This window comes from Scyliorhinus canicula, chromosome 18, assembly GCF_902713615.1.
Source record: "Scyliorhinus canicula chromosome 18, sScyCan1.1, whole genome shotgun sequence".
Classification (NCBI taxonomy): Eukaryota; Metazoa; Chordata; class Chondrichthyes; order Carcharhiniformes; family Scyliorhinidae; genus Scyliorhinus; species Scyliorhinus canicula.
Genome location: NC_052163.1, coordinates 90572737 through 90593588, shown reverse-complemented (window position 1 = coordinate 90593588; position 20852 = coordinate 90572737). Strand labels below are relative to the sequence as shown.

Sequence of the window (20852 nt, the reverse complement as noted above, 5' to 3'; positions counted from 1 at the left end):
TATAAATTATAAAATTTGCTTGTAAAATTCATTTCCTGATGGACTATTTGTAACTTTTTCTGTTCATTCTCAAAGCTCAAAATTGTATAGAGTACTAAAAAAACTTGAAAGTTAGAAAACCTTTCAGATATGATTACATTTTAAATTTGTTCATTTAAAATTTATTTTCCAGAAAAAAAACTACTTTTGAATGCCTTATATCTCCAGGGGCACTCAAATTCTTGGCTAACAATGTACTGGTTTCCGGATTTCTACTCTTGTCTGTTGTCTATTCTGCCCATTTGACTGCTCTCTTTTTCTCCCCTTCTACCCTATCAAATAATAACTTAAAAATTGCATAAACTGGAAGAAAGTGGATTTTTCTCCCAGTGTTTTTTTTCTCCCAGAGTTTAATACTTTTGCTGATCTCACTTAAAAATGAAGGTCAAAAAAAGTGTTCATGCAGCTATTTACTGCATGACTTGTTTACATAGCAGGAATGAACCTCTGATGATTCAAATCCAATGCTGTTGTGTCGGACGTGCCTTATTGTCGTCCTACCTTCTGAGGATTCTGACTGCTAAAGTTTGTGGTTTGCCTGGGTGCCTATGGATTCCCAGTGCCTCGTCGAGTTGGCTTAAACATTAAATGGCAACATGCTGCACAACCTTGGGATGCATACAGCCAAGTCCAATCGTATTTCAGCCTAACTGTGCCAAAGACTTATTTCGACAGGAATTACTGGTTAACAATCAGGAGCAGGAAACTCAAACACAAAAATGAGCTTAACTCAGCACAATCTCGGGATTCCACCCTGGGACTTGCTCTTTGTATGGTGCTATGCTAGGTAGTGCCGTTACCCCATTGGCCATTAGAGGAAGTGCTGAATTTAGTTTAAAACAAGATAAACAGAATTCCTCAAGGGATGCATATGTTGGTTGATGCTGATAGGCATTTCTGGCTTCCTGTGAACCCTGGAGTTGAGTGTTGAAAAGGCAGGGCTGAATTTTCAAATGAGCTTGGTGACTTCCCTCGCACCATGTTTGTTAAGTACACTGGACTCTCATACATCAATCTTTCTTTCTTTCAAAACTTGCTTCTAAAAATCCATACACACAAAATTTGATATGAATCCCTTAAAATTAAAAGCCCTCCGCTTCACACCTATATAACACAATCTAAGGATTTTGACAACAAATGGATTTGGAACATAGGAACAGGAGTAGGCCATTCAGCCCCTCGAGCCTGTCCAGCCATTCAATGGGATCATGGCTGAACTGTGGCCAAACACTATATACCTGCCGTTGGCCCATATCCATTCATAGCTTTGCAAAACAAAAATCTATATCCAATTTTAAATGAACAACTGCTCTAGCTTCAACTGCTATTTGTGGGAGAGTTCCAAACCTCTACCAACCTTTGCAAGAAGAGGAGTTTCCAGACATTTCTCCTCAATGGTCTGGCCCGAGTGTTTAGACTATGCCCATAGTTTTAGAATTTCCAACAAGTGGAAATAGTTTATCTTTATCTACACTGCCTTTTCCTGTTAATATCTTGAAGACTTCAATCAGATCATCCCTTAACCTCCTAAATTCTAGCGAAACCAGGCCTAATTTGTGTACTCTTTGTAACTTGAGCCCTGTAGTCCAGATGTCACTTTTGTACACCTACGCTGCACTGCCTCCAAGGCAAATATATTTGTTTTGAGGTGTGGTGCCCAGAGCAGCTCACAATACTCCAGGGTTTTGTGTAGCTGCTGCATAATTCCATTAGTGATTGCATAGTCACTATATACACAGGAGTGTACATTTAACATTGTGCCTGTTCATGGGCCTCAAACATGTGCAGCAAAAACCCATTCCATGCAGAGGCCTGCCAGATCTACATGGTAGTTCAGGCACTGCAAAATTGTTTGGAACCTTTTATTAGCCAATTCATGCCATGTCTGAAATGAGCACAGACTACTACTCATTTCAAACGTGTATTCTGAACTTATTGACCCATCACAAGCTCCAACTTGCATTTCCCGGTCTTGGGCAACCTAGTCAGTGGTTGTCACTGCACAAGTAATGCCTAAATACTTAGAAGATTCCTTGTATTATACTGAGCTGGAGGAGACGAAGTACCCCTCCTGTCTCCACAAAACTGCAGTAGGCTGCCAAGTAAGTTGATCTACCAATATGGGCAAGTTTTATGCAATGACAAATTGTACTAATTGAAATAAATTTTATCTTAACCATTGCTCTGAAATGTTCAGCACTGTGCAAAAGTGCAGCTTAACAGTTTGAGCCTCGGCTCATCCCAACAAGGTTTTGCTCAATCCGCCTTTGGAGTATATGTATGAATGACATTAATATCCAGGCCAGATTATCAGTGGATACTTTAGTTATCCACTGGGCTATGCTGTTGTATATTTAGAAAGTAAGCGTAAGCTCACAACCTCTCAAGACACTTACAGGAGTAACTAATTCAGTTCTCTTAGATATTCTTAGATCAAAGACTCTAAATTTATAACAGATAACTTGTAGCTAAGAGAAAAAACAGAACCAGATAAGAATATTCTTTCAATTTTCTATGTTCATGTTGCCTCATCATTATATCAGTTGTCAATATAGCTGCCGATATTTATTTAATAATCTTTATTATCACATTAGGCTTGCATTAACACTGCAATGAAGTTACTGCGAAAAACCCCTAGTCACCACAGTCCGGCGCCTGTTCTGATGCACAGAATTCAGAATTTCCAAATTACCTAACAACACGTCTTTCAGGACTGGTGGGAGGAAACCGGAGTATCCGGAGGAAACCCATCCAGACGCAGGTAGAACGTGTATACTCCACACAGACGATGACCCAAGCTGGGAATCAAGCCTTGGACTCTGGAGCTGTGAAGCAACAGTGCTACCTGCTGTGCTATTGTGCTGCCCATAATATCATATAGGGAAATTTGTACAAAACAGTCTGCGATTGTATAATCTAATATTTCTTATCTGCTGAAGGAAGTATCTGTCGGGCTAAGGGGAAGGAACAGGAGAATGGGACCAAGTGAAAAGCGCTTCAAAAGATTTGGCAACAATGGGCTAAATGGCTCCTTTTGTGCTGCATGATTCTATGATCTTGCTTTTCTTTTACGTTGGAGCCTGTATGCTGCTAATTCCAAAAGTGAGAGTCTCATGTAGCTGGTAGCAAACGTGAGGTAAACTTGCCAGATATTCTAAATTGAACTGCTGGAACAATCCGCATGATGCCACCACCGAGCACATCTTCCCCTGCCCTCTCTTTTCAGTATTCCAAAGGGGCTGGTGCTCTGTGAAAACCCTGGTCCACTGCTCAGTCACTCCCACAACCTTTCCCACAGCAACTTTCCACACAAGGACAGGATTTGCAACACCTGTCCTTTTACCTCTTCCCTTCACCATCCAAGACCCAAAGACGATTTACTTGTACTACTTTCAATTTAGTATACTGTATTTGTTGTTGAAGATATGGTCTCCTCTACATTAGTAAGATGAAATACAGCCTGGATCACCAAATGGCAGAATACCGTGGGTCACTCCGCAAGCGTGACCCTGAGATTCCTGTTGCTTGTTGTTTTGACCCTCTACCTTGCTCCCACTCTGACCTTGCTGTCCTTGGCCTGCTACAGTGCTGCAATAAAGTTCCAGAAACAGCACTTCTTCATCGGACTTGGCACTCTCGGAACTTCTGCACTCAACATTGAGTTCAACAATTTTAACGTCTCTCTATTGTGCTGTGTTTTTCTTTTTGCTGGTTGTGTTTTCTCACTTGTTTCTTGCTATGTATCCATTCACATCTCGTCTGGATATATCGTTTGTTTCTTTGCTATACTCTTGCCACTCTCTTGGTTTTTATACTGTGCAATCATAGAGAGTCCGAGTTTTTACAGCATGGAAAGGGGCCCTTCAACCCATCATGTCCACACCGGCCACCAAGCACCTATCTACTCTCATCCCATTTTCCAGAAATTGGCCTGTATGCTATGGCATTTCAAGTGCTCATCTAAATACACCTCAAATATTATCAGCCTTCCAGCCTCTACCACCTTTTCAGGCAGTAAATGCCAGATTCCCACCACCCCTGGATGAAAAAGTTTCCCCCCATATCTTCTGTAGACCTCCTGCCCAATGCCTTAAATCTATGCCACCTGGTTATTGAACCTCTGCTAAGGGGAAAAGCTCCTTCCTATTCACTCTAGCTATGCCCCTCATAATTTTATACACCCCATTCAGGTCTACCCTCAGCCTTCTCTGCTCCAAGGAAAACAACCCCAGCCTATCCACTCTTGATAACTGAAACGTCCCAGCGCAGGCAACTGACAGTACTGAATCTCCTCTGTACCCGCTCTAGTAAAATCCTATAGTTTGGCGACCGGAACTGCATACAGTACTCCCAGCTGTGGCCTAATCAGCGGTTTGTACAGCTCCATCATAGCCTCCCTGCTTTTATATTCTGTGCCTCGGTTAATAAAGGCAAGTACCCTATACGCCGCCTTAACCATCTTAGCTACCTGTCCTGCTGTCCTCTGGGATCCATGGACATGCACACTATTGTGGAAATTATAGTGAAGACAAATTCCTCAAGGTTCGATTTAAGGAAATTTATTTAAACAAATACATTTGCGGAGCCAGAGTTCTAGCTGCACAGCCAGTGTACCACACTCTGAGATTCGATTGAAGGAAGCATATCCTTATAGTCTGAAATAACAGCAAGAAATAATCAGCCATGTTTATATTAAATAGACCTTGGAAAGTAGGAAAAGTGAAATACGTAGTACATATATTCTTGCCCTTGGCTAAAGACAACTCAAGTACACATTTTGTTACCCTTCAGAGGATAATGTGTTATCATAATCAGGCCGAGATCAAAATATTAAGCAGTATTTCGTTTATGTTACCTGATATACTTATTTTCGTTTAAAAGCAGTGTTCAACTATATAGTGAAGCATTTCCCAGCATGCTTCTAAGATGGCAACTCATTAATTTAGTAAATTATCGTGTCCTCCATCGAGAAGAGTGGTTGATAATGTAAGGGGAACGGACGTATGACAGTTCCCTGCGTGTTATGAACCTGGTAGCAAGGAGGCAAGGCGGCTTGGGCTCTTCCCGTGTTAGTACAATAAAAATATATTGCGCAACATTTAAACAGTAGCCATACGACAATCAAGATTACAATGGCGATTTTATAATCCAGAACACAATCCTCTGTCCTAATGATCCTTCAATCCAAAGCCGAAGTCCCATCCCTCATTTTCATGTATTCTTGTTACCCCTCTATGAATGTGATCCACCAGATTATCAATTTTCTCTGAGTTATCAGGGATGTACATGCGACAGTCACTTCCAATCAGGGCACAAGTGCCACCTTTTTCAGCGAACAAGAAATCAAGGGCCATTCTATTCTGCAGGGCACTGCTCGTTTAGCGACTATCTCAGTTTCTATCTGGTTAACAGCTTCTGCAGTGTCATTAGCTACCTGCTCAAGGATGTCTCGTAGTTCGCGTAGTTCGTATGCATTAGTGGCTATTCCTAATGGTGGTATCATTATTCCCAGCATTGTGCCCATGTCATAATACTTTGTGTCATCCTGTGATGGGGATGGTCCTGCAATTGCTGAACGTGATGCACATAAGGGACTACGTATCTCAAATAGCAGGAGCCATCCTGCTGGTAACCAAGGGTACACCTTATGGCCATAGATAAAATATGTGCCTACTGAGTGGGTCCCATATGTTTTATGATTCTTAAAGCATATACTTCCTTTTGGGACTGCAGTATAATTGGGAAGGATCAACCAGGACGGTTGACGTGCTACATTAAACCTAGGCTCCCACCATTCCTCAAACCTATTCATATCATATCCAGCTAATCTCCAATCTAACATTTTCTGTGTATCTTCACCACGTCCTGTACTATTTTGTCTTAGAGCCCATTCTGCTATTTCTTTACTGGTGAATGGGATGGGTCGCACAGGGAAACCCTCCCCCAAGCATCTGGGAATTTGTGTACAAACCCAACAACTTAATTTACTTATCCCTCTCTGCGTATGAGTGAGACATGTACATTAAGGTGTTAGTATGCAGTTTACCCTCTGCTTGATGTTGGATTAATATGATAATACATGGGGCTTCCGGTGTGCACCATGGAGTAAGTGGTCACACACAAGGCAGCTCCTGCCCAAGGTTACAGAAAAGAGCTCTTTTTTTTAAGCAATATGGGGTGGAATTTTGATGAAAAGGCGTAGGTGAATGTTGGAGGAGTACTTTCCCCCAGGAATGGTATGTTTCTTGGTTACCAGACCCGCAGAAACAGTGAAAGATTTGGCTGAAGCTACAGCAAAGACAAAAGCCTCTTCCAGCATGCAGGCGGGGGAAGGGCGAGCTTAAAGGCCTCAAGCTGACTTGAGGGCCTTTATGAAAGCTGAATTCTAGCAGTAGAGGGAACAACTGTGAAAAGATCTCACAAAGGCCATTGAAGAAGCGGTGACGGCTGACTTCCGGTGACGGCGGGCGGGAGGCAGCCGCGCGTTGGAGGGCTCCCGTTCGGGAACGGCATTGTCGCGGATTGACGCCCGGTCCTAGGGGCAGCGAAATGGTGAAGGCCAGGAGAAAGTACAGGGAAGGGATATATCGAGGTCCAGTAAGAAAACGGCTATGCAAACAGCTGAAAGTTCGTTGGGGAGTAGAAAGGTCACCGCGGGGTCACCAAGGAAAACGGAGGCTGGAGCATCAGGGGAGGCCGCATTGCTTACGGCTGAAGAAATAACTAAGGTAATGGCTGCGGAATTCGAAAGGCAGTTTACAAAATACATGGAGACAATGAGGGAGGAGATGAGGGAGGTTTTGAGTGTGCTGGTGGAGGAGGCGATTTCCCCGGTGACGACAGCGGTGGCGAGTGCAGTGGCGGAGTTGCGGGAGCAAGGGGAGGTGCTGAAGGAAGTGGAGGAGACATTATTGCAGCATGGTGATCAACTTGCGTCGATGGAGAAGGAGATGCGGAAGGTGCTGGAGATTAACAAGGATCTGCGAGGAAAAATGGAAGACCTGGAAAACAGGTCCAGGCGACAGAATTTGAGGATTGTGGGGCTGCCCGAAGGAGTTGAAGGGTCGAGATCGACTGAGTATTTTGCTGCGATGCTGGCGGAACTATTGGGGGAGGGGGAGGATCTCTCCCGATATGAACTGGATCGGGCTCATCGGTCGTGGAGGTCTGTACCAAAGGCGAGTGAGCCGCCAAGGGTAGTGACTCTGTGCTTCCGTAGGTACAGTGTGAAGGAGAAGGTCCTGTGCTGGGCCAAGCAGAAGCGGGTGGTGCAGTGGACTGGAGCTGGTATACGTGTATACCAGGACTTTACGGTGGAGCTGGCGAGGAGGCAGGCTGCTTTCAACCGGGTGAAGAGGGCACTGTACATTAGCAAGGTGCAGTGCGGCATTGTACATCCAGCGAAGCTGAGGGTGACTTACAAGCTCAAGGATTTTTATTTTGGAACGACGGAGACAGCGGAGGAGTTTGCGAAGGCAGAAGGACTGTGGCAGAACTGAGAAATTGAGAAATGGCCATGTGCCGATGTAACCTCATGACTGTATTTTCTTTTTGTTTGTTTGTTTCACTGCGTGCGGGTGTACGGGCTAAAGGAGCCGATGTTGTATATATTTGGACAAGGGAAGTGATGGGACTTTCACTCGAAGTGAGGGCTCTTTTGGGTGTAGGTGGATATGCGGGGTTTGTGCGCTAAAAGGGGGATTTTTGGGCTTTCCTCGGGTCGGGCAAGGGGGAAAGGGACCCGGGTGGGGGCCTCCACGCTGGCCGGTCTAAGCCGGCCAGTGAACGGGAGTGAGGTGCGGTGAGGGTCTGCGGCCATTGGAGCCTGGCAGAACAGGGTCCGAGTGGTCTAGCCGGGGTGGAAAGTTGGAGGGGAAGGAACAGAGGTTGGGGGAAGGAGTTTTACAAGAGGTAGTGGACAGGAGGGGTTGGGAAGGAGTTGGGGGGGGGGGGGTGTTTACAACTCTTGGGTATTATGTACGGCACTCTTTCAGAGGTTGGACGGCGTTAAGTGGTGGGGGTGGGGGGGACTCCTTTTTTCTTTTTCTCCTTTGCTTTTTGTTTCCACCGTGGGAAGGTTTGTTTTATTGGAGGCATATGTTGACAGGTGGGCCGTTGTTTGGGGTGGTGGGAGGATGGGATTGTTATTATTGTTAAGGGGATTGATTTTGTATTTGTTACCGATTACTGTTTGTGGGTGGGGTGTAAACTTTGGAGGAAAATGTGAAAATGGAGAATAAAAACATTTATATTAAAAAACAAATGACTACGTAAGAACAGTACCACCGTCATTCTCATCAGGTTAGCTTTTCGCTCGTACTCTCAAAGTTCCGTATGATGTAGTTTACACAAGTTGCGTGGATCCCATCTGGCTTTTCTTTTACTTTAACGGCTGTTCGGGTTGTTAGCAGCACTTGGTAGGGTCCATTCCTCCAAGGAGAAAGAGAATCTTTGTTTAGTGCTTTCACATATACTTGATCTCCAGTTTTAAGAGTGTGTCTTTCCCTCTTTTGGATGCATCTGAGCCTGTCCCACCTTTTCAGGTATTTCTTTTCAGCGGTTTCACACATGTCCTGGGCATATTTTAGTGATGCCTCATCTGCCCATATTAAGGCTACTGCCACTGGAGTTATTTGGGGTTTAGTTCCAGTTACATAGAACATAGAGTGGAGAAGGAGGCCATTCGGCCCATCAAGTCTGCACCGACCCACTTAAGTCCTCACTTCCACCCCATCCCTGTTAGCCAATAACCCCTCCTAACCTTTTTGGTCACGAAGGGCAATTTATCATGGCCAATCCACCTAACCTGCACGTCTCAGAACTGTGGGAGGAAACCAGAGCACCCTGAGGAAACCTACACAGACACGGTGTGAACGTGCAGACTCCACACAGACAGTGACCCAGCGGGGAATTGAACCTGGGATCCTGGCACTGTGAAGCCTCAGTGCTATCCGCTTGTGCTACCCAGTGGTCATGGGAATTTCCATTAATATCTCATACGGGGTTAAAACCATATTACGATTTCTGATTTCTCAGGGCATACATTACAATGGGTATGGCATTTGGCCATAGCAGCCCATTTTGTTGACACATTTTTGTAACTGCAGTTTTAATTATTCCATTCGCCCTTACCACCATTCCTGAGGATTGTGGCTGATATGGTATATGCAATTTCTAATCAAATCCCATGGCTTCTGTTAGGGCTTTGGTCAATTTGCTAGTGAAATGAGTTCCCCTGTCACTGTTAATACCCATTGGTATCCCTAGGTATTATTTCCTTTAACAGAATATTTACTACAGTTCTAGCATCATCTCTTTTGGTTGGAAGAGCCTCTACCCTTGTGAAAACATGCCCACTATCACCATCAGCATATATTTGAATCCTTTAGCCATTGGCACGTGTGCAAAATCTAGCTGCAAATTTTCCACAGGCATTTCGGGTTGTGGTAAATGATCAAAGGCAGCGGGTGTTTTTTACCACAATTATTCCTCTGACAAATCGTACATGTGATGGCTACTTTTTTAATTGTTACCGTAATACCTGGTATATGCCAGATCAGTAATGTACACCAGAAACAGCAAGGGTCCCAGCACTGACCCCTGTGGAACATGACTGGACATAGGCTTCAAGTCACAAAAACACCCATCGACCATCACACTCTGCCTCCTGCCATTAAGCCACTTTTGGACCCCAAATTGCCCTGGATACCATTGACTCTTGCCTTCTCGGGCAACGCGGTGGCGTAGTGGTTAACACTGCTGCATCACGGCGCCGAGGACCTGGATTAGGTCCCCGGTCACTGTCCATGTGGAGTTTGCAGATTCTCCCCATGTCTATGTGGATCTCACCCCCACAACCCAAGGTGGATTGGCCACGCTAAATTGCCCCTTAATTGGAAAAAAAAGAATTGGGTACTCTAAATTTATTTTAAAAACTCTTACCACCTTGACCAGTCCCCCATGCGAGACGTTCTCAAAAACCTTACTGAAGTCCACGTAGATTTCATAAACAGCACTACCCTCATCTACATGGCCAGTGATCGTGAAAAATTCAATCAAATTTGTGACAGGATTTGACAAAGCCATGCTGACTAACCTTGGTTAATCGTTACCTCCCCAAGTAGAGATTAATTCTGACCCTCAGAATTGTTTTCAGTAGGTTCCTATCACTGAAGTTAGACTCACTGGCCTGTAGTTTCCTGGTCTTTCCCTGCTTCCCTTCTTTAATAGTGGAGGCACATTAGTTGTCCTCCAGTCCTCTGGCACCTCTTCTGTGGCCAGAGAAGATTTGAAAATTGTTGCCAGGGCCTCTGCAATTTTCTCCCTAGCCTCCCACAGCAGCCCAGGATACATATCATCTTGCCCTGGGGATTTATGCACTTTTTAAATCCGCTAAACCCATTAATATCTCCTCCCAAAAATATTAATTTGTTCAAGTACATCGCAGTCCCTCCTGATTTCTATAACTGCACCGTCCTTCTCCATCATGAACACAGATCCAAAGTTTTCATTTCAAACCTCTCATTCTTCTGGCTCCACACGCACATTGCTATGCTGGTCCCTAATGGGCCCTACTCTTACCCTGGTCATCCTCTTGCCCTTAATATACTTCTAAAACACCGTTGAATTTTTCTTTATTTTTCCCGCCAGTATTTTTTCATGCCTCTCTTGGCTCTCCTAATTTATTTTTGAAGTAACTCTCTGCACTCTATACTCCTCTATACTTGTTTTAAGTCCTCAATATCTGCCATAAGCCTCACTTTTTTTCCTTATCCAATTCTGGGTATCCCTTGACATCCAGGGATCTCTGGACTTGTTACTCCCATTCTTCACTTTTACGGGAGCAGTTTCCAATTCAGAACCTTTATTTCCCATCCATTCTGTCCCTTTCCATAACGGGTTATGAGTCACTACTGAGTTATGGTCACTGTCACCAAAGTGTTCCCCCACTGAGACCTCTACCACTTCTCCGGCTTTGTTTCCTAAAACTAGCTCCAGCACCATCCCCTCTGTTGAAGGAATTTCAACACACTAGCATAAAAAGCCCTTCTGGATGCATTTAAAAAAAACTCCACCATCTCTAAACCTTTCACATTTTGACTATCCCAGGTAATACTGGGAAGTGGTAATCCCCCGACAATTACTACCCTCTCATTCTTACATTTCTCAGAGGTTTGATTAGCAATGTTGCTTCACGGCGTCAGGGACCTGAGTTTAATTCACGGCTTGGGTCACTGTCTGTGCGGAATCTGCACGTTCTCCCCGTGTCTGCGTGGGTTTCCTCTGGGTGCTCCGGTTTCGTCCCACATACTCCGAAAGACATGCTTGCTAGATGAATTGGATGTTCTGAATTATTTTTCAGCGTACACGAGAAGGTGCCAGAGTGTGGCGACGAGTGAATTTTCACAGTAACTTCATTGTGGTGTTAATATAAGTCTACTTGTGACACTAATAAAGATTATTATTATATCAGCCCTTCAATGTCTCCTTGACTGTTTGGGGGCCTGCAATACGTTCTACCCATATGGGTTCATTTGATGAACCTTCTAAGGTATCATCCTTCCTTAATGTAGCGTTTGACTCCTTGATCACTATTGTGACACCACCTCCCCTTTTATATCCCCATCTCACCTGAAGATTATATAGCAGTCTTGCCCCTCCCTCAACCGTGTCTCTGTGATAACAATATCATATTCTCATATGTTGATCAACACCCTCAACTCATCTGCCTTTGTCGCAAGACTCCGTGTATTAAGTAAATGCCACCCAGCCTTGCCTAAGGCACTACTCCCTTGTGCCTTAACTTGTCTGTAATCTCTCTGCCTCTAGATTGATTTGGTTTTCCTTCTATATTTGGTGATACATCACCTACCACTCTATATATACACAATATGCCATCCCCCAACGTTCTGCTGAGTTCCTCTTCCTGTTTAGATCCATACCGATCTTCATCCCCAAGGCCTTTTTCCGAAACATCGGCAGTTTAATCATGAAATGAAAATCATTTACTGTCACAAGTAGGCTTTAAATTAAGTTACTGTGAAAACCCCATGGCGCTTGTGTGGGGCAATCACAAAATCCCCCCTGCCATGCTAGGCACTACCTTTAGGAAATCGAGACGAAACGGGGGCACACTGACAGTTAGGGACTTTTACGTAGGGGACAGACTAGCGACACTGGATGAATAGACGGAGGAGAGGGAACTGCTGTCAGGACTTGAAATGAGACACCTGCAAATAAAGTACTTCCTCCGCAAAGAGACAGTAGGGTTCTCCGCAGCCCCAGAAACTACACTGTTAGAGGACCTGATAACCACAGACAGTAAAGAAGGGGGACTCTGTGGCGGAAAATGTATGGACAGCTACTGGACTGAGCCCAAACACCACTGGATAAGACCAAATGGAAATAGAACAGTACAGCACAGAACAGGCCCTTCGGCCCTCGATGTTGTGCCGAGCAATGATCACCCCACCTAAACCCACGCAACCCGTATACCCCATTAACCTTACACTACGGGCAATTTAGCATGGCCAATCCACCTAACCCGCACATCTTTGGACTGTGGGAGGAAACCGGAGCACCCGGAGGAAACCCACGCACACACAGGGAGGACGTGCAGACTCCACACAGACAGTGACCCAGCCGGGAATCGAACCTGGGACCCTGGAGCTGTGAAGCATTGATGCTAACCACCATGCTACCGTGAGGCCCCTAAATGGGAGGACGAACTGGAGACAGAGGTAGGGTGGGAGCTCTGGAGCGAAACAATGAGCAGGGTCAAATCCTCCTCCTCCTGCGCAAGGCTTAGCCTCACGCAGTTCAAAGTGGTTCACAGAGCACACCTGACCAGAACCCCAATGAGCAGGTTCTTCCCGGAGGTGGAAGACAAATATGAACGATGCCAGAGGGGCCTGGCCAACCACACCCACGTGTTCTTGGCTTGTCCCAAACCTGTGGGGTTCTGGACAGCCTCCTCTGAGACAGTGTCTAAGGTTGTGGGGTGAGGGTGAAGCCATGACCAAATGTGGCAATCTTCGGGGTATCAGAGCAAGCAGAGCTAACATATGGGCAAGAGGGCCGACACCCTAGCTTTTGCTTCCCTAATCGCATGCCGAAGAATCCTGCTCAGCTGGCGATCAGCAGCACAACCCACAGCTGCAGACTGGCTTGCTGACCTCTTGGAATTTCTCCACCTGGAGAAGATTAAGTATGCCATCCGAGGGTCGGAGGAAGGCTTCCTAAACGCATGGGGGCAGTTTGTCGACCTGTTCTAGAACCTGCTTGAGGCCAGCAACAAACGGGAAAGATAGAAAAAAATGGAGAGGAAAAAGATAGGGGGGAACCATAGGAGGGGGGGGGGGGGGGGGGGGTGGTCGAAGGGAGGATGGAAGAGGAGAAAAGGTTGGAGAGACACAAAAGGGACAACGTGGGAGGGAGGGAGCCTTTCATTTTGGTGGTACTTCTAGATTTGAGATGGTTTTCTCTGGCAAGGTGGTCTACTTTCTCTGCAGACTCAGCATCGTTTCAGGTTTACAGCAAAGGATGTGCCAGGCACACTCTACTTTCCGAACAATAGAGCAGAGAGAGTGTTTCTTTCACTTCGAAGCTCTAATCATTTCTGCCAAGTTCTCTCAAAGCATTCCACAGGAACCAATCACCGACTGTTGTCAGGCAGAACTGTCCCTGGCCAACCCACCGGTTGCAGCTCAACCAGTTGTACCAACTCTGCAAAGCTGATTCCTACGATCCACTCGGTGCTGAGGAGTCTGGCTTCTCCTTTCCAAAATACAAAGCCTGGGAACAAAATGTCCTGACAAAACAGGCTTTTTCAACTTTGAATTTTCTGCTTAAAGGCACATCCCGTTTATGGGTTCACAGACCAAAATAATGAAATAAAAGAAATGGGAACCAAGGAAATAAACCGGAAGGAAATGAAATGAAAATCGCTTATTGTCACGAGTAGGCTTCAATGAAGTTACTGTGAAAAGCCCCTAGTCGCCACATTCCGGTGCCTGTCCGGGGAGGCTGGTACGGGAATCGAACCGTGCTGCTGGCCTGCTTGGTCTGCTTTAAAAGCCAGCGATTTAGCCGAGTGAGCTAAACCAGCCCCTTGTTGCACTACTATGTTTCTATCTTTATTCAGTCTGATGGAAGGTCATTGATTTGAAATGTGTCTCTGTCTCTTTCGACAGAGGCTGCCTGAGTTGGAGTATGTCCAGCATTTTCTGTTTTTATTTCAGCTTTTCAGCAGCCTTGGGTATTTTGCTTCTATTATTAAAAATAAAATACTTTAAATGCTGGAACCTGAAACAAAAACAGGAAATGCAGGAAAAACTCAGCAGGTCTGGCAGCAACTGTGGAGAGAGAAAATCAAGTCAATATTTTGAGTCCACATGATTCTTCAGTCATACAGACTCAAAACGTTGACTCTGTTTTCTCCTTGCCAGGCCTGCTGAGGTTTTACAGCATTTTCTGATTTTGCTTTGTTGTTGGGCTGGCAAGTCCCATTTCATTATGAGATCTTCCTGGTGGCTGGATTTAGCAAACCAGATTTACATTTAGTTTTCTGCCAGATGAGTGAGACTGATACTTTGCAAAATGTTGGTGCAATTTACTATCTGACACAGCATGAAAGATATGAAAAACATCTTTCATCCACGAGTTCCCACCATTAACATGTACAGGTTTGTAACCACTGATACCTCAAGTTAAAAAGCTGACCATCTTCTGGCTGCTCTTGGAGACCTAGGTGTGAGTAGTCAGCAGCAGGGTGAAAGCAGCTTCAATGTTTGCTACTCTTGTGGAACTCTTAATTAATTTTTTTTGTATAAATTTACACCCAATTCTTTCGTTTCCAATTAAGGAGCACTTGTGCGTGGCCAATTCATCTATACTGCACATCTTTGGGTTGTGGGGGTGAGACCACGCAGATACTGGGAGAATCTGCAAACTCCATACAAACAGTGACCCGGGGCTGGGATTGAACAGGGGGCTTCGGTGCCGTGAGGCAGCAGTGCTAACCACTGAGGCAGCATTCCCACCCCCAGAACTCTTACACCATGACCTTCAAATCGTACCTGCTGCCAAATTTGGACGGTTAGAGTACTTGACTGTATTGCTAGATTTTTCCACTCAAGTGCGTACAATAAAAGTTTAGACTTTGAATGTAAAAAACTGAGGGGTAACATTGAATTTCATGAAGCTAGGAAGTTATCTTGTCCTTTTAATTTCTATTCTATGTTTTTCTTAAAATGTATTTTATTACAAACATGCATCAAAACAGGTTACAGCAAATAATCATCCCTATTCTATGTTTCCTGCATCCATTATGTGAGCACCAAATGTTTGTAATTTATTTGTCTTTTTACTGGAAATTATCAGTGGTTGGAACCCTTTAAGATCTTTTCATTGCCAGAATTAACCTGTTGCACCTTTTCACAGCATCCAGAGCTAAGCTAACAATGCTGAACACCGTGTCAAAGATTCGTGGACAGGTAAAAAATCCAGGCTACCCTCAACCAGAAGGACTTCTTGGAGAATCCATGATAAAATTTGGGAAGGATCTGGGTGAAGAATCCAATTTTGGTGAGTGAAGCATTTTGATTAGTGGGCATTTAATGAGTAAGAACCATATTTAGAGACCTAAAATATAACATGGGCGACAGAACGTTTGGGTTCAAAGCTGTCAGCATTGCATTTTTTTTGTCATTGCATTTTCATTGTCATTGCTACATATGTTTATGGACATACTAATCAATATTTTTATTCAGGTACGTGGGCAGATGGCATTATTGTATTGGATTAATTCATTCATGAAGAATAGCTACTATTCTCCGCAGCTGTGATTAAGAGCTCTGAAGGTTGTGTTTCCTGTCTGGTGCCAGGGTGTCATGATAGGGCGATATTGGGAACCTGGTTCAAGAAATGGGGTCCAAGATGTAGCAAGACATTTAGGGGTTAAACAGACTGGGGGAAAAGGCTGCCAGCAACAGAGTCTGGGGGATACACCCACAGCCTGAGTTACTTTGTCCCATTCAGACTTAACCTCGTTAGTGGGGATGCACAATGTCCTGGGTCACCAGGGTGATCCACTCAAGATCCATTGTCCTTTGGGACAAACTTGTTTGATCAGCCCATCAGAGTCTGATGACCTATTTGTCTGTCGATGGAAGGTTAGTTGCATGTGAATGGCATAGCTCTGTTCTTTTGGATAAACGGGAGTGGGCAATGAGCCAAGATAATGGATTCAAGTCTGGCCACCTCAGGGGAGAGGATGGGCGGAGCTTGGAGAGACGAGAAATTCTGTTTTGAACAATTACAGGGCAAAAGGCTGTGGAAATCAACCAGAGGTCATGAAAGTTGCCACTGAGACAGGCTTTGGAAAAGGGTTCTGATCAATTGTCCCTAAAAGAAGTAAAAATGTGTTTGTAAATGCAAGTATTGCCTTTGGCTATCTGTGAAAGTGGCACAAGAACTGCATGCTCTGTTACAGTGTTGTCTAATGGAAACGAGTGTGTTAAGGTTAAGAAACTGCATATAATCTGTAGAGCTGAAGTACAAGTTTAAATATTCTTTTCTTTTGTCTTAATAAAATTTTGTTAGAAAATAACCAAGCCCTATTTTGTATATTATCACTCCTGGAAGGAATTGATCTTTCCGCACCGCGTTAAAACTTAAAATAGTTATGGCATCTGCTCCAGTTTCTTTGCCGTTGTTGAGAGCTGGCCAGGCACCGTAACAAATTGGGGTATTAATGGTGGATAGCTATTGTTATCTGCGGCTCTGATTGTGAACTCCGAAGGTTGTGTTTCCTGTCTGGTGCCAGCGTTAAGGATAGCTCCTTGCAGTTGGAGTAGGTGAGGGAGGAGCCAGTTGTCATGGTCCACGTGGGAACCAATGACATGGGTGGAACCTGGACTGATTTATAAGAGAATTTGAGTTGGGGTCCATATTAAAAGGTAATCATCTCTGAATTATCTGAGAAATGTACCAATTGGCATAAGGTCAGGCAGGGTTTAAAGAACGGCATGGGAAGAAGGGATTTTGGTTCATGAGGCACTGGCATCAGGTTCAGTAAAGAATGAGCTATCCTGTTGGGATTGGCTCCACTTGAAACAGGCTGGGGCCAGTGCACTGATCAATCATACAGCCAGGACTTTAAACTAACAGAGGCAGGGGGTGATGGGAGATTTAGATATCCAATATGAAAGGCTGAGGCATTGAATCAGTACAGCGATGTGGATAAAGGCAAGCAGGGTAGGACAGGAAGGCAGTCCAACAAGAAATGTTCATTGAATAAAGACATTGCAGGGTATAGAGGCAATAAATTGAAATGGAAGGTTCTTTATCTGAATCTAATCTAAAAATTGTCAGATGATTTATCAGGATGTGTTCTTTATCTGAATGCGCAAAGTATCTGCAATAAGATAGATTAATTTGTGGCACAAATAGAGAGAAATGATTTATTATTCGCCACTGTAGGAACATGGTTGTAAGGAGATCAAGGATGGGAAATGAATATTCTAGGGTACACAACATTTCAGAAAGGCAGACGAGTGGCAAAGGAGGAGGGATAGCCCTGATAATAAAAGATGACATGACATTAGTGGGAAAGGACCTAGCCTCAGACGGTCATGAAGCAGAAACAATACGAATGAAAATTCAGAGTAGCAAGAGTCAGATAACAATAACATAGAATTTACAGTTCAGAAGGAGGCCATTCGGCCCATCGAGTCTGCACCGGCTCGTGGAAAGAGCACCCTACCCAAGGTCAACACCTCCACCCTATCCCCATAACCCAGTAACCCCACCCAACACTAAGGGCAATTTTGGACACTAAGGGCAATTTATCATGGCCGGTCCACCTAACCTGCACATCTTTGGACTGTGGGAGGAAACCCACGCACACAGGGGGAGGATGTGCAGACTCTGCACAGACAGTGACCCCAGCCGGCCGGAATCGAACCTGGGACCCTGGAGCTGTGAAGCAATTGGTTAGTATTTGTAGCTATCCACAATGCTACCGTGCTGCCCCTAACAGTAGTTATATCCTTGGACAGAATATTAAACAAGAAATTATTGAAACTTGTAGCAAAGGAAATATAATAATTGTGGAGGTCTGTAATCTTCATATTGACTGGGGCAGTCAAATTGGCAAGAATAGTCCGGAAAATAGAAAGGTTTTGTGTCAGTTTGTTGAAGCAAATGTTGACCTTGGGATAAAGCTGTCTCAGATTAGTATGTGTAATAAAGCAGGGCTAATTAGTAATGCCATTGTTAAAGATCCACTGGGAAATAGTGATCATCATTCCATTAAATTCCATGATAAGTTTGAGACTGACATACTCTAATCGTAAACAAGAATCTTAAACTTAAAGTCAAATACATAGCTTGAGGGGATACCTGGCTGCAGTTAATTGTAAATAGATTAAAAGATATGGAAGTAAATTAACAATGGGGCACGTTTAAAGCAACAATTCAAAACCTTCAACAAAAAGTCATTCCGTTGAAAGCAAATGCTCAGCAAGAAATGACAATCCGTGGCTCATTCAAGAAGTTGAGGACAGCATTAGATTAAAATGTTGCTTCCAATGTTGAAAAAAACAGCAAGTCTGAGGATTGGGAGTGTTTTAGAAACTAGCAAAGGACTACCAGAAAGTTGGGATGACGGGAAAAATAGAATTTGAGACTAGCCAGGAATATAAAAACAGATTGTAGGGCTTGTATATGTACAGAAAGAGGAAGAGAGTAGCTCGAGTAAACATAGGCTGCTTAGAAGCAGAGATAGGAGACATTTTTCATGGGGAATTTGGAAATGGCAGAGGCGTTGAAAAAATATCACAGTGGAAGCCACACGTTCAATACCAGAAATAGACAGTAACTTGAGAGCTGAAAAGTGAACAAATTAATATCAGCAGAGAAAAAATATTGGTGAAGCTAATATCCGACTATCCGACAAATCGCTGGAATGTGATGACCTTCATCCTTGGGTTGCAAAAGACTTTGCTGCAGAGATGGTTGATTGTGCTGGCTATGATTTCCAAAAACCCTTTGATTCAGAAAAGGCCCCACTAGATTGGAAGTTGGTAACTGTTGATCCAATTTTGAAGAATTTGAGAAAGTAGTGATCTACAGGCCAGTTAGCCTGACATCAGTTCTTGGGTAAATGCTGGAATCTTCAATTTATTGAAGAACTGGCATGACAATGCAGCTATTATAGTCCTTGCTTGTTCTGCCTCAGAATTTTTCATCACATTTTGGTTGCAGTAATTTTCTTTTCCCCACAAGAAAATAATCTTGAGTATCACTGACATATCTCTTAGAAACTAGTTCCAAAATCTTCTGGGAATCTTCATGGCTAGGCATATAGGAGAGTAAATGTAAGGGTAAGAAAGAGAAAAATGCTATGAAAATAATATCACACTTCAAAGAAATTTCAATTTATCATAAATTGGTACTTGATAATATTCGGGAGGAAAAAGGAATAAGTATTTGCCTGAAAGTTTCCTAAAAGAATGGGACTTCTGAAATAACTTCTGTTCACTAATTTATCAGTAAGCTTTTTTTCTAAAATGTATCTTTGGGTTTATTCTTACCTTCAAAGTTATAGTCTACTTTGAGCTGAGATGTTCCCTTTGTGGCACTTCTGTACATCCCAGATAATGCACTTTCATCTTTGTACATTTATTTTGGGTCTTTGTACATTTACAGTGCTGAAAATGCAGGGCTGTTTGTCAGTAACTATAATGTGCACTGTTCTGGTGGCTCAAGTACTGAAAGTATCACCCATTATGAAACTGAGATTCATAGACCAGAAATATCTCGAGCTAGATTCCTGCGTTATGCCAAGTTAGCTCCAACTGGAAGTGGTAAGAGTTCTAAATTTACAAAACCCCTCTGTTATGTTTCTTGTATTGTTTTCCAAGACAGCCAAATCCATAGTGTTGACAAAGAACACAAAGCTATATGTTTAAATCAAAATTAGATTATTTTAAACTACTTAAATTGTGTTTTGAATTTTATTGCTTGTTTTCGATCCCAACAGCGTTGTCAATACTGTTGCTAATATTAATGATGTTGGTGAACAACAAACCTTCTCTTTTATCGATCAAATGACCACACAACCAGGTAGTTAGTTCAAAAGATGGTTTATTTACATACGCAAGAGTTACCTCAACATGCAAACACAATATCTACTACGGGTTAAACTACACCTATCAGCTACAATAACCTATACTTAACTTCAGGGCGACTGGCACTGTGCAAATGGATACGGCCTTTATCTGGATTTCACTTGGCTGGTTCGAAGAAAGCGGCTCTGTCTCTGCTGGGCTCAACCGTCAGGTAGTGATCGTTGGTCTTGAACTTAGCTGGCTGTTCCTGCTACAGTTGGGTTGGCTCAGGCCGGATCCAAAACAGACCGAACACATGGCTATGCTCTCTTTTATCCCTCTGGGATTTTGTGCTCTTTGGGGCGGTCCATAACTTTGGACCCAATAGTTCGACAGGGCTCTGATCACCGTCTTTGATTTTGGCTATTAAAGGGCCAGGTGCCTTGGTAGCTCGGCGGGTTCTTAGCGGTCATTGACCTTGGCAGTTGGGCTTTCTGAGTAAAGGGAGTGGTGCCGATCAGTCTGTGGCTGATTAAAATGCAAACAAGCGGGGGGTTTCGACCCGGTTTAGTTACCTGTGTTTTAAATACAATCAGCTCTGTATCTGTCTCTGAGTCCTGGGTTGGCCATAGTTCCCATGGTCCTTTGCAGGTGGCCATCTTAGATGGCTACTTCCCGTCCTCTTAATCCTGAACGCGAAGC

The 20852-nt window shown here is 43.9% G+C and overlaps 1 protein-coding gene across 1 annotated transcript in view; it reads left to right on the top strand.

The window, feature by feature from the left end:
• The window catches only part of sh3gl1b (SH3-domain GRB2-like 1b), a 189179-nt gene that overhangs the window by 111038 nt on the left and 57289 nt on the right, over positions 1 to 20852 (top strand). The window contains exon 4 of the mRNA XM_038776508.1: positions 15481 to 15624. Within this exon, the coding sequence (XP_038632436.1) occupies positions 15481 to 15624 (144 nt within the window). The remainder of the gene's footprint in view (positions 1 to 15480; positions 15625 to 20852) is intronic.